Source organism: Micromys minutus (assembly GCF_963924665.1).
Source record: "Micromys minutus genome assembly, chromosome: 8".
NCBI classification, from domain to species: domain Eukaryota; kingdom Metazoa; phylum Chordata; class Mammalia; order Rodentia; family Muridae; genus Micromys; species Micromys minutus.
In genome coordinates, this window is record NC_137977.1 from 62,088,117 (window position 1) to 62,100,509 (window position 12,393).

At 44.2% G+C, this 12,393-nt stretch overlaps 2 protein-coding genes across 3 annotated transcripts in view; both read left to right on the forward strand.

Moving 5' to 3' along the window:
• Positions 1 to 8,719, forward strand: part of PSTPIP2 (proline-serine-threonine phosphatase interacting protein 2) — a 77,622-nt gene extending 68,903 nt beyond the window's left edge. Inside the window, exons 10-15 of one of the 2 annotated variants that reach the window (XM_080919912.1) lie at positions 414 to 512; positions 1,332 to 1,428; positions 2,328 to 2,409; positions 2,675 to 2,709; positions 4,823 to 4,883; positions 5,999 to 6,067. In XM_080919912.1, coding sequence (XP_080776038.1) covers positions 414 to 512; positions 1,332 to 1,428; positions 2,328 to 2,409; positions 2,675 to 2,709; positions 4,823 to 4,872 — 363 coding nt within the window. In that variant the 3' untranslated portion in view covers positions 4,873 to 4,883; positions 5,999 to 6,067. Of the gene's footprint in view, positions 1 to 413; positions 513 to 1,331; positions 1,429 to 2,327; positions 2,410 to 2,674; positions 2,710 to 4,822; positions 4,884 to 5,998; positions 6,068 to 6,914 lie in introns of those variants that run through there. The other variant, XM_080919911.1, reaches the window with a different exon arrangement.
• On the forward strand, positions 2,808 to 3,086 carry LOC308423290 (small nuclear ribonucleoprotein E-like; the record flags this gene model as incomplete). Its single annotated transcript, XM_080920000.1, has 1 exon — positions 2,808 to 3,086. The coding sequence occupies one exon, from the start codon at positions 2,808 to 2,810 to the stop codon at positions 3,084 to 3,086; it is 279 nt and encodes a 92-aa protein (XP_080776126.1).
• Positions 8,720 to 12,393: the final 3,674 nt, after the last annotated feature.

Consider the following 12,393-nt stretch of genomic DNA (forward strand, 5'->3'; position numbering starts at 1 on the left):
CCAGCCATATTTTTTTTCCTGTCTCAGCCTAAAGGTTACTTTTCTACACCTGTTTTCTCCTCTCTCATGGATACCAGGGATGCCCTTGGTCCAGTGGGCCTCTGCCATTTCTCTTTCCTTTGAATGGTGCTGGTGATAGGGTAATGCATGACTGTCGAGTACCAATCCACCAAGCCACACCACCGAACCAACTTTGGTAATTTTTAAAAATGTATCTTATTTGATGATGGATCTTTCTTGATTTATCTGCACAGGTAGATATTATGGGTCTATTATGTCCACACTAAACACTGTCTTCTGCTTTATCTTCCCTTTAACTCCACCCCTCAATATAGGTTAAGTCTGTTTAAATCATAGCCAGTCTAAATAGATGCCCCTTCTTTACATGTGCCTGTACGTGTAACTGTTTGTAGGTGTTCGAGGCTCAAGAGTGTGAACGAATCAACTTCTTCCGGAATGCACTGTGGTTACATGTCAATCATCTGTCACAACAGTGTGTGACAAATGATGAAGTAAGTCCAACACATTCCCGGAATATTGTACTGTGCATGTTAGAATTGTCAGAGCAGAAAGAATCATGAATGTTTCTTAGTTCTCCCTCTCCCCACTTCCTGCTTCCATCTGAGGTCCAGAGAGGTACTGACAACATTGCTGTTGCCTCTGTGATGCCGGGTCCATTTTTACCACCGTGATGCTAATTAAAAAACTGAGAGTTAGGGATAGAGAGCAGATAATAAAAACCAAACACAGTTGGATGTGTGAAAGACAGAAGAATGTGTGAATCCCAAAGAATCCCCAGTGTGGGATATACTATCACTGAGTCCCGTACCAAGCATCAGCAGACGGAGCCATGCCCCGGCTGGTTCATCCACTCCAGGATGAGAACTCGTTCAGTATCATCACGGTGCTTAGCCAGAATTAACTTGTGCACAGCCATCATAACTGGGTCCCCAGATACCAAAGACACAAGACCAGGTTATCTTAGCCTTTGCTAAGAAATAGCCCCAGTCATTCATGAGACACTGACTTCAGAAGAAAGACCAGAAATCCAGAAGAAACTATAGAATGGAATGAAAGAACTTATCCTCAGAATAAGTACTTGTGTTTGCATTTGTGTGTGGCATTGGCACTTGGTCATGGGAATTAAGTCATGGCACTTGGCATATAGTTTCTTAATTCCAACAATACTTTTTTTAAAAAAGTCTTGGGAATGTTTTTGTTTTCAGAACAAAAGGTGCAAAAGTGTCAGCTGTTCATGAAAGTTCCTTTTACATAGTGTCATCATAAGTATCATCAATGAAGTTCCACATAATGCTTTATCTTTTTATCAGATGTATGAACAAGTTCGTAAGAGTTTAGAAACGTGCAGCATTGAGAAGGACATCCAGTATTTTGTGAACCAGAAGAAAACCGGACAGACTCCCCCAGGTGACCCGGGGGGCATGGTTCGAGGGACAGTCACGCAGCAGCATTAGCCCTTCTTGTCCTATGGCACAGGAACTTTCTCTATGACTCAGCTTCTGCTGCTGTAACAGATGTCTCATATATCAGCCTATGAAAAAAGGTTTATTTTGGCCAGTTTCCGAAGGCTCCAGTCCAGTAATTGAGGCCATTACTCTCCTGGTATGTTCATACTGGGCTATACTTTTTAAAAAAAGATTTATTTATGTATATGAATATACTATAGTTGTCTTCAGACACACCAGAAGAGGGCATCATATTCCATTACAGATGGTTATGAGCCACCATGTAGTTGCTGGGAATTGAACTCAGGACCTCGGGAAGAGCAGTCAGTGCTCTTAACTGCTGAGCCATCTCTCCAGCCCTCCCTGGGTTATACTTCTTAAAGGTTCTATCACCTTCATTTGTTGTTGAACTGGGGACAAAAAATGTCTCTAACACACACGGGCTCTTGGGGACCATTCTAGATCTCCCTTTTTTCTTCTCTCTCTTTTTCTCCCTCCCTCCTCTTTTTCTTCCTTTCTTCCCCTTCCCTCCCTTTCTTCCTCTCTTTCTACCTTCCTTCCTTCCTCCTTTCCTTCCTTCATTCTCCCTTCCTTCCTCCCCACCCTCTTTTTTTCATACAGGTCTCATGTATTCTAGGCTAGCCTTAACCTTGATGTGTAGCTGAGGATGACATTGCATTCTAGATCTTTTTGCCCCCATCTCCTAAGGGACAAGTCCAGGGACAGTCACATGCACCCCAGCCTGTCTTATGTGGTGCTTACTGAACTTGGGACTCTGTGCACGCTGGGCAAGGGCTCTACCAACTGTCCGGCAGCCCAGCCTTTACATGTTTCTGATGTCTTGTGTCTTAACAATTGTAGCACCCATCATGTATGAGAATTTCTACTCCCCTCAGCGGAATGCTGCCCCACCAGGAAAGACTACAGGGTCCAATCCAGCAAGGTAATAGCAACTAGCTGCTTTTCACGTGAAGAAAAATGTTTTAAGGAATGCCTATACTATTAATCATCTCAGACATTGCCACTTACTTTTAATTGACTGGGTTTGTTGCATGGAAAATGTGTTGCTCCTAATAGGAAGGGTCTGCAGGAGAAAGAAACTTCTATGTCTTACCAGTGGTGGGGTGGGGGTAGGGTAGGATCTCATCTGTTGGGTTATAAAAATAATTAGAAGTCACCTGAAAGACTTGAATTTTCATCTCTTACAGGAGAGGACCTCTCCCAGTTCCAAAGCATATACCAGGTAGGCCACCAGGAAGAGCCTCTTGCAATTTTTAGGTCGGGTGTTCTTTAAGGCAGACTAGCTAGCTTCCTACTCGTGTGGTCTTTGTGACTTCCACCATGGCGTACCTCGGCCAGGGCCAGAAAGTGCAGAAGGTGATGGTGCAGCCCATCAACCTTATCTTCAGATACTTGCAAAATAGATCTCGAATTCAGGTGTGGCTGTATGAGCGAGCAAATATGCGGATAGAGGGTTGTATTATCGGCTTTGATGAGTACATGAATCTTGTATTAGATGAATCAGAAGAAATCCATTCTAAAACAAAGTCAAGAAAACAACTGGGTCGGATCATGCTAAAAGGAGATAATATTACTCTGCTCCAGAGTGTTTCCAACTAACAATGGTCAAACATGGGCGAAGTTGAGAAAGCTGTTTGGTGTTTTTAAAGATGTCTTTTGCTGGGAGCTACATTTACTCATCTTATTTTACTTGCACATTATCATTAGATGACAATAAATGTTGTGAGGTTGTTTTTGTTAAAAAAAAAAAAGACTGACTAGCTAGAGTATGAAAACAACAACCTGGCATGAGCCCTTTAATCCCTGTACTCAGGAGGCACAGGCAGGAGGATTTCTGTGAGTACGAGGCCAGCCTGGTCTTCCAGGACAGCCAGGGCTACACAGAGAAACATTGTCTTGTAAAAGAAGCAAGCAAGCAAACAAACAGGAAACCAAATCAGAAAACAACCAGGCATGTCAGACTAGTTGACACTGGGACCTGGCTCTGTCATCGACAGAATTTATGCTTAAGAACACTGCAGTCTAGTTAAACACACACACACACACACACACACACACACATACATATATACACACACACATACACACACACACACACACACCCCACAAATAGTGGCAGTGTTTAAGTAAGTTTTTGAGTTTGTGTTGGGCCACACTGATAGCTGCCCCAGGCTGCATGTGGCCCCTGGTGGCAGACTGGACGTGCCCAATAGAATGGAGTTCCTCAGAGATTGGGTCTCACTGTGCAGCCTTTAATTATACTGGCACACCCTGCCTGATTTGTGGGTCACTTTGATCTCCCTTTTCCTCTCCAGTACCTCAGAGAGAACTACACATAGCAGCTGACTTTGTCCTTTGTATTCCCTGGCTAATCACCATACCTTCGAAGAGGGACATTTTACCTTTTATCCTCTCCAGCCCTTACTGTAGTATTAGATGCCTAGCACGTGCTTAACAATGAACCATTCCAGGCTAGAATGGTTTAAGTAGCTGTGTTCAAAGGGGATTGAGGGGAGGGTCCACCTCTGCTGATTTGGCATCTCAGTAAAGATTTAATGGCTGTTGGAAATTTTGGGGCTAGCAAGATGGCTCAGTGGGCAAAGGTGCTTGCTGCCAAGGTTGGCAGCCTACATTCAGGGCCCAGCACCCACATGGTAGAAGGAGAGAGCAGACCCTCATTAGTTATCTTTTGACTTCTGTATGTGTGCTGGGCACATAAACATACACAGATGCACACAATAAATAAATACTGAGAAGTTAAAAAGTAGCGGTTGAAAGAATGTATTTAAATGATATTTAAGTTAATTTATTTCTTGTTACCATATAATTACCACTTACAAATGTAACTTCATTTTTGTCAATTTTTTGATGGTGACTTCACTGTGGATGCTAATGTGAGCAGGAACAAAAAAGAAGTCCTAATAGTGATTTCTGGAGTGTTCTCGGGTTTGTAGCCATGACTAGTAAGCATAGGCTTTGGTGCCCACATTTTGTATTTTGATGTATTTAATCACTGTAAGAAGGCAGTCGTCTTAAAGTGGAAAGCTTTTGGCTTGAAAGTGGCTAAAGCACTGGTTCTCAGCCTTCCTAAGGCTGAGACCCTTTAACGCAGTTCCTCATGTCCTGGTGATTCCCAACCATAAAATTATTTTTGTTGCTACGTCAGACCTGTAATGTTGCTACTGTTATGAGTCATAATGTAAATATATGACTTGCAGGATATCTGATATGTGACCCCTGTGGGAGTAATGACCCACAGGCTGAGAACCACTGGGCTAAGGCCTTAGCAAGGAAAAGGATTAGCTTAATTCTGTCCTGTGCCCTTCCCTTTGCAGATGACCCTGATTACTCCTTGGTTGAAGACTACAGTTTGCTCTATCAGTAACATCAGTGGTGGTAAGAGTCTTTAATCTTCCTGGAATCCTGTTGTACTCAGGGTGATTTGCATTTCAGAAGCCGCCAGGTCTTGTATCAGGTTTGCCTCTAGAGCCTACAGCTGCAGGGGGAAGAGGATGCTTCCCTTAATGTCTCATTATTTCACAGCTCTCTAAATTCTAAATTTGCTACACACACACACACACACACACACACACACACACACACACTCGATTCTCAGTCTTTAAATGTACTCCTTATTTCCCGAGAAATAGTCAAGGAGAAGTCAATGGAAACTATGTAAATGGTGTCACAGTCACCAAACAGAAGGGGACCCGAGGGGGTCATTCTGTACCAGGTCAAAGGCTGTCATCTAAACTAGTAAATCACAAGGATTCTTGGAGGATTCAACATTGCTAGCCAGCCACAGCTGCAAAGGTGACCACACGGTGGCTATTCTCCGGGCACTCAGCCACAATGTTAAAATGTGAAGGAAACTCCCTGTACGCTGTAACTTTGCCCAGGCGGGCTGAACCTGGTATGTAACTCTATAGGGATTGCAGCATCGAAGGAAAAGGGGGAGGATCTATTCCCAAGGAAAAGAATTCATTTCTGGTTTGTCTTAGACTTTCTCACTTGTCTGTAATAAGATAAGTCTTACTTCTCTGATGAAAACTATATTGAAGAGTTGGGCCATTTGCACTTTTTCTCTGATCTTGGGTCCTTCTGAGAGTGACAGGGAGAGTGGGTGGCTGGATACAGGAAGTCATGTCACGGCAGACCTGGAAAAGTGTCACTCTGGCTCTTCCTGGTATCAATGACACTGTCGGTTGGGAAACAAAACAGGTTTTCTTCAGTGCTCTCTGGCGATTTGTTAAGTGTCCTGTTCTACCCACAGAAAGCACTGGAAGATTACCATATCAAACATCATGTCAGGCCCTCAAACCACCTACTCGCTGACCTTAATATGTGCTTCATAAATAGGTTTAAGATGTGAGAAACTTTGCTATAAAAGAGATAGAAACTGAAGACATAGGATTTTACACTCTCTAGATAGGTGTAACTATGATATAAAATAAATTGTAGTCTTTACAACCTGTCATAATGTCATCTTCATATGACTGTCTCTTTTTCAGAGATAAAGCAGGGACTCACCCATCAGCAAGTCTACTCTCTGGACCATAGCGCACATGACAGTTGTGGGACCAAGCACTGGCAGTCCCAAGAGCTTATTAAATAAATTATACATATTTATATAATATATCCATGTTACTTCTTTGTTTCCTGCTCCTATCTGGATAAAGCACATATGCTGCAAGCTTAAGACTAGCATTTGATGTAGATCTCTAGTTTCCCTGAGTCCAGGAGTCTGACGTGTGAACTCGAGATGCTAATGCCTTCATATTTAATGAATGTTCTCTCTCAAACTGTATAATTTTGATGTCTGCATCAAGGTCAGTGAATAGGGGCTCAACTCATTCATATACGATTGACTGAATTTCAGAGGATTTTAAAAGTGCCCCCTCCCTCTCCCCATCTCCTACCTGTGTGCAACTGCCTGCAGAGTCCAGGAGACTGTTGGATCTCCTGAAGCTGGAGTTGCAGGCAGCCGTGAGCTGCCTGAGACAGGTCTAATGGAAGAGTAATAACTTCCCTTATCCACTGGGACCTCTCTCCAGCCTCAGTTTCGGAGAATTTTAAGGAAGGGATCCTGGTTTAGCTAATTCAGTTCTGCAATGTATGGCGCTATTTATATATTTGAACATACCTTAGGGGTTGAAATTTCACAGGAGAATGAGACATTAGTCACCTGTTCAGTAGTTGTTGACCTTAGGTGTTATTTCTGTTTTTAATTCTAACATGCTTAGATTATAATTTTTGCATTGAAAACATGTGCATCTAAAGTATCCGTGCCCATGTAATTACCATGAAGACTGCCTGCGGTGACTGCGACTCTCTGCTCACTGTCTTGTTTTTTCCCTTGATCATACACATTTCGAAGGTGGTATGAAGAAGTCATTCCCATGAAATGTTTGTGCTATTTTCTTTCAGAGAAGAAAGCTTTCCTCAGCTACTGCTTCTGTAATATGAAGAGAGGCCCCGAGAGCAGTACAATCCGTAACCAAATCACGTCAATCATGAAGACTTCGATGTGAACCCCTATCGAATTTTTTTTTGATATTTTAAATTTATAGTAGACATTTGACTCAACCTAGCTGAGTAGAGTTCCTCGGAGTCTCCACCCTCCCCACCCCCGAGAGTTTACATACTGCCCCGGGAGGAAGAATTATTATTTCCTGGATAGTTACTAAGGTTATGAGTGTTGTTTCCTATTGGGGAAGCAAAGCCACTCTGGATTCTGGGTGTTGGTTTGAGCAGGGCTGCAGAGGATGGTGTTAGTTTCCAAAGATGCTCCTTGAGCCATGGGAACAGGGGCACCCTCTCTCAGGGGTGCGAGGGTTAAAGTTACCTTTGTTCTTAGCTGGAAGATGTAGAAACATCTGATTGGATTTGCTCATTTCACAGACGGGGAAACAAAAGCCAGCAGTGTGAAATCAGTTTTCTTAGAATTCTCATAGCCAACGGGAGACAGCATGAGTCCCAGAGCACAGCTCTCTGGCACAGTACTGTTCTAGCCCTTTGTGTGGCTGCCATGCTCCTGCAAGCTGAACGGGAGAGTAAAGATGCTGTGGCAGCCTAATGACCAGCCCTCCATCCCTGGAACCACAGAGGTGTAGGGAGACAGTCTGTTCCACACTGGCCTCTGGCCTCCAAACATGTGCATAGCAGTGCTTGACGTGTGTGTGTGTGTGTGTGTGTGTGTGTGTGTGTGTGTGTGTGTACACACACACATATATACAGAGACACACACTTAAAAAAGATATTTGGCTAACATTTTTCCAGCTAATAAAATGACTGGAATTTAAGCATCAGAATTATTTTTATTAAAAAATGCAGTGTACTGAATAAACCACAGTGCAGAAAGTTTTTAATCTTTGAGGCCCTGGATTGTAAAGTACACCCTTTCTTGTACCTAGGAAGACATGATGAGGCTACCGATTAAGTTGTGGCAGTCTGCAGATGGCCAACTCCATTTGATTTTGAGACAGGAAAGTTGAAAAAAAATTGATTCAAAGAAATATGTTATTTTAAAGATTCATCAAAAAAGGATTTAGGATTTTAAAGCCCATGTTCATTCTCAAATCTTTACAGAAAGTTTCCTTCTGCTGTGCTCTGGAACATTTAAAGAGGCATTCACATGGCAGGGAGACATCCGGGATGGAGTCTGTGGCAATGCTTCTTACTGGCATGTCATTGTCTGCCACTGCAAAGGACAGTGGCCTTCTCCTCTGTGCAATAGCTTTTCCAGGACTTTGGGCAGATTGATTAAGATGAGATTGAAACCCAGGCATGGTAGTGCCTACCTGCAGTCTCAGCATGTGGAGGCTGAGACAGGAGAGTCTGAGGTCGTTCTGGGTACACAGTGAGAACCCATCTCAACCCCTTCCCTACACAAAGACCAGTTATCTCCCCTCTGTTAACAGAAGATGCACTCGGCTGAGGCAGCCTTGTAGCATGACAGGAAGTTTGCACCACGTGGGCCTCCTTTTGAGAAACTCAGGTTTGCAAAGGTCCATTGACTTCCCCAAACTGATAACCTCAGGAAATTGTCTATTGCACATAAAAGATTCTGTTTTTAAGTATATTATTTATTGTTGGTCTTCAATGATTTATATTTTCTATCAATCAGCATAACTGATATAAACGTGTTTCATGAGTGTAAAATAATATTAATTTTATGGCTTTTTTTCCCCTGCTTGACATGAAGTAAAATAAAAGTTTCTGATGGTTTGAGATTTAATTTGTATTCTTGTGTTAAACATACATCTCTTCTCAGCTGTACATACTTCTCTGTGTGTGGTATGTGTGTGGTATGTATGATGTATGTGGTGTGTGTGTGGTATGTGTGTAGTGTGTATGGTATATGTGGTGTGTGAGAGAGATGTGTGTGGTATGTGTGTGGTGTATGTTGTGTGTGTGTAAGATGTGTGTGGTATATGTGTTGTGTGTATGGTGTATGTGATGTGTGTGTGGTATGTGTAATATATATGTGTGGTATGTGTGGTTGTGTGTGTGTGCGTGTGTGTGTGAGATGTGGTGTATAGTATGTATGTGGTGTGTAGTGTATGTGTTGTATACAGTGTGAGTTTGGGCTTCTGCCGAGGTTAAAGGACTGATTACCTTGGTTGTTGCTCATTGCCTTCCACCTTGTGTGTCCCTTGCTCCTGTGTATGACAGGTTAGCTGGCCTTCCAGCCTTTGGGCTTTTCTTGGCCCTACTTCCCACACTGTATAAGCCCTGCGATTACAGATGCGCCTTACGATGTCTGACTTTCATTTGAGTTTTAGGGATCATAACTCAAGTCCTCACATTTGCAGGGCAAGTACTTTACCCACTGAGCCATCCCCACAGTCCCTCGCCTTCCCCTCTTCTCTCCCAGGTCTAAACCACCTTCATAGCATCTAATCAAAGAAGCAACAATCCTGCAGTATTGATTTCATGAGGATGGCAGTCAGGGAAGTGTTTAAAAGAATGAGAATGGAAATCTAATTGAGAATTGCCAGTCTAGGGTAATGTTAGGTGGAATCTCATATGGCATGCCAGGCACTCTAGAAACTGGACAGATGCTGAAGTCTAAAGGGCGAACCCATTCTTAGAGTCCATCCTGCCACAGAGAAGTCCTCACCTTCCCCAGAGTGGAAGAGATTGGACAGTTTCAGTTCACTGGGGGAGTCTTTTGGAGGCATGGTAGCATTTAGAGTTCAGCCTCAGCACACAAGCTCAGTAGTCCCTACATCACACGGGGTCAGGGGAGGCTCCTCATTAGTAAGGAGGCACTGGGGTGGCCAAGGACGACTCCAGCAAAGTCTGGACTTGGTTACACAGGTCTACATCTCCCTGCAGTAGCAGTGGCCATTTCCTTATAGGTACTGGTAAGAGATACAAAGTTGCACAATTTTTTGCTAATTTGCATAAGCCCACCCACCCGCTTCTCTAGTTCTCTGCCTTCAGTCTGCCCTGTGCAGCCCACCATTCTTCACCATGACTTGTTCTCCCCTCACGGTGGCTTGGTGACCAGCTGGACTGACTGACACAGTACTTACCTTACTTCAGTCATTCTTGACCTTAGCAGTGTGGCACTAGGCCACGTCCACATAAACAATGAACGCAGAACCCGGCTGTTGTGAGACCATGCCTGAACCTTTTCCCTCTCAGTCAGCCGGGCTGAAGGAATCTGCTGTTAGACAAATGGGAGGTAAAGGAGAGGTGTCGTTGCAAGAGAGGAAGGTAGCTGATGCGCTTGCCTCATCTGTTGAGGTAATGTGCCCACCCTTCTTGAAGCAGGTTCTTGCTGTGCATCTGTCTTAGTTAGGGTTCTACTACTGTGAACAGGCACCATGTCCAAGGCAACTCTTTCTTATAAGGACAACATTTAATCAGGGCTGGCTTACAGGTTCAGAGGTTCAGTTCATTATCTTCAAGACAGGAGCATGGCAGCATCCAGGCAGGCATAGTGCAGGAGGAGCTGAGAGTTCAGATCTTCATCTGAAGGCTTCTAGCAGAATACTAGCTTGCAGGCAGCTAGGATAAGGGTCTGAAATCCCATGCCCCTAGTGACACACTGCTTCCAACAAGGCCACTCCTCCAAATAGTGCCACTCCCTGGACCAAGCATATATAAACCACCACAGTATCCAAGGCTGACCTTGAGCACAGGAGCCTCCGGCCTCTGCCTCCTGAGTGCTGATATTCTGGAAAGTACCCCCACCCACAGGCAGTGTATGATGGAAGCTAAGGCAACATGGAGCTGACATCATTTCTTTTCCTATTCCTATTTACATTGTGTTTTTACAAATCGCCCATCCTTGTTTTTCTTCCCCTCTTTAGATGGCTCTCACAGCCACTCCCTGGGGGTCCTGAGCTTGTGATTTCCCCCAGTGCAGAGACAGCAGCCGGTAAAGCTGCTTACAATGCCAGCCTTAGAGTTCTGCTTCCCCTGCGGTTTCACATGCTACTGTGTTGCATCAGCTCTTTTGCCTGAGTGACTCCTGGCGGTAGGAGAGACCTCAGTGATGGCAAGGCTGTGACTCGGACACGGTCAGTCACCATTCTTCTCCAGTGACGACCTAGGCTTCTGGCTGGCTGGAGCCACGACATGATTCTGTCTGGACACTTTCAAGTACTGTTTCTGGTGTAGCTGTCTTAGCTTGAAGTTACCTAGAGGGATATCCCGAGAGAAGGATTTGAGATCACACGGTGTAGGAAGTGGGTATGTGGAAATGGTAGGTATGTGGAAGTGGGTAGGTGTAGGCAGTAGAGGAGGAAATGAGGTCAGGATGAGAACATGGAGAGAGAGCATGCTTTCAGGGCTGGTGAGGTGCTTCAGTTCAAAAGGCGCTTGCCAAACCAGTCTGAGGACCCGAGTTTGACCCTTGGAACCTGTAGTAGGAACAAAGAATTGATTCCTGAATGTCCTTTGAACTCTGTGCACATTTATATCTGTGCCACATGGACACAGAGACAGACAGGCACCTCTGCCCCTCCCCTCCCGTGGGAAGTGTACCATTTAGTACGTTGCCATCACGGGGGACTGGGCTTTAATTTCCTTGGAGGAAACTGTTAAAAAAAAAAAAAAAAAAAAAAAAAAAAAAAAAAAAAAAAGATGACAGTGTTTGGATTAGAAAGTTGACCTCTGAAATATTATAACCCCCGGGTGACTTAAACAAAAGAAATTCACTGTCACAGTTCTGGGGCTTGCTGTCGGCAATCAAGATGTAGGCTGGTTATGTCTGAGGGCTATCATGGAAGCGTGTGTTGTGGGCCTTTCTCTTTGAATTGTAGACAGCCATCTTTTCTATTCCCAGTGTTTTCTCTCTATGCCCCCCCCCCTCTCTCTCGGACAATAGTTGCACTGAAGATTCATCCCTAGGATCTCACCTACCTCAATCCTCTCCTAATATCCCATCTCTTAACCAAGTATCATTCTGAGGTCCTAAGGGCTTGGACTTCAATGTAAGAGTTTGGAGAGGCGACACAGTTTAGCTCATAGTTTTTATTTCTATGTTAACTCCCAACCTCATCAGTTGAGGGTTGGTCTTGGCTTGCTTTATTTTCTTGACACACCCAGCCTGCCATACATGTGGCCAAAGTGGGCTCGGAGGCAGAGTTGTTGGGGTTGGGTGCTGCACACTCAGAAATGTAGATGACAAGTGAGAGGTGGCCCATGCCTGTAATCCCCGCATTTGGGAGGTGGAGGCAGGAAAACCAGTAGTTTAAGGTTAGACTCAGTTCAGTGAAATCATGCTTAGAGAGAGTAAGTTGAGGGGAGAGGGAGCTAGGTTTGTAGCTCGGTTGGTAGAGAGCTTGCCCAGTATGCATGAAGTCTTGGTTTTGATGCCCACCATTGGCATGTTGGTATGAGCTGATAATCTCAGCCATTTGGATGTGGCGGTAGAAAGATCAGAAGTTTT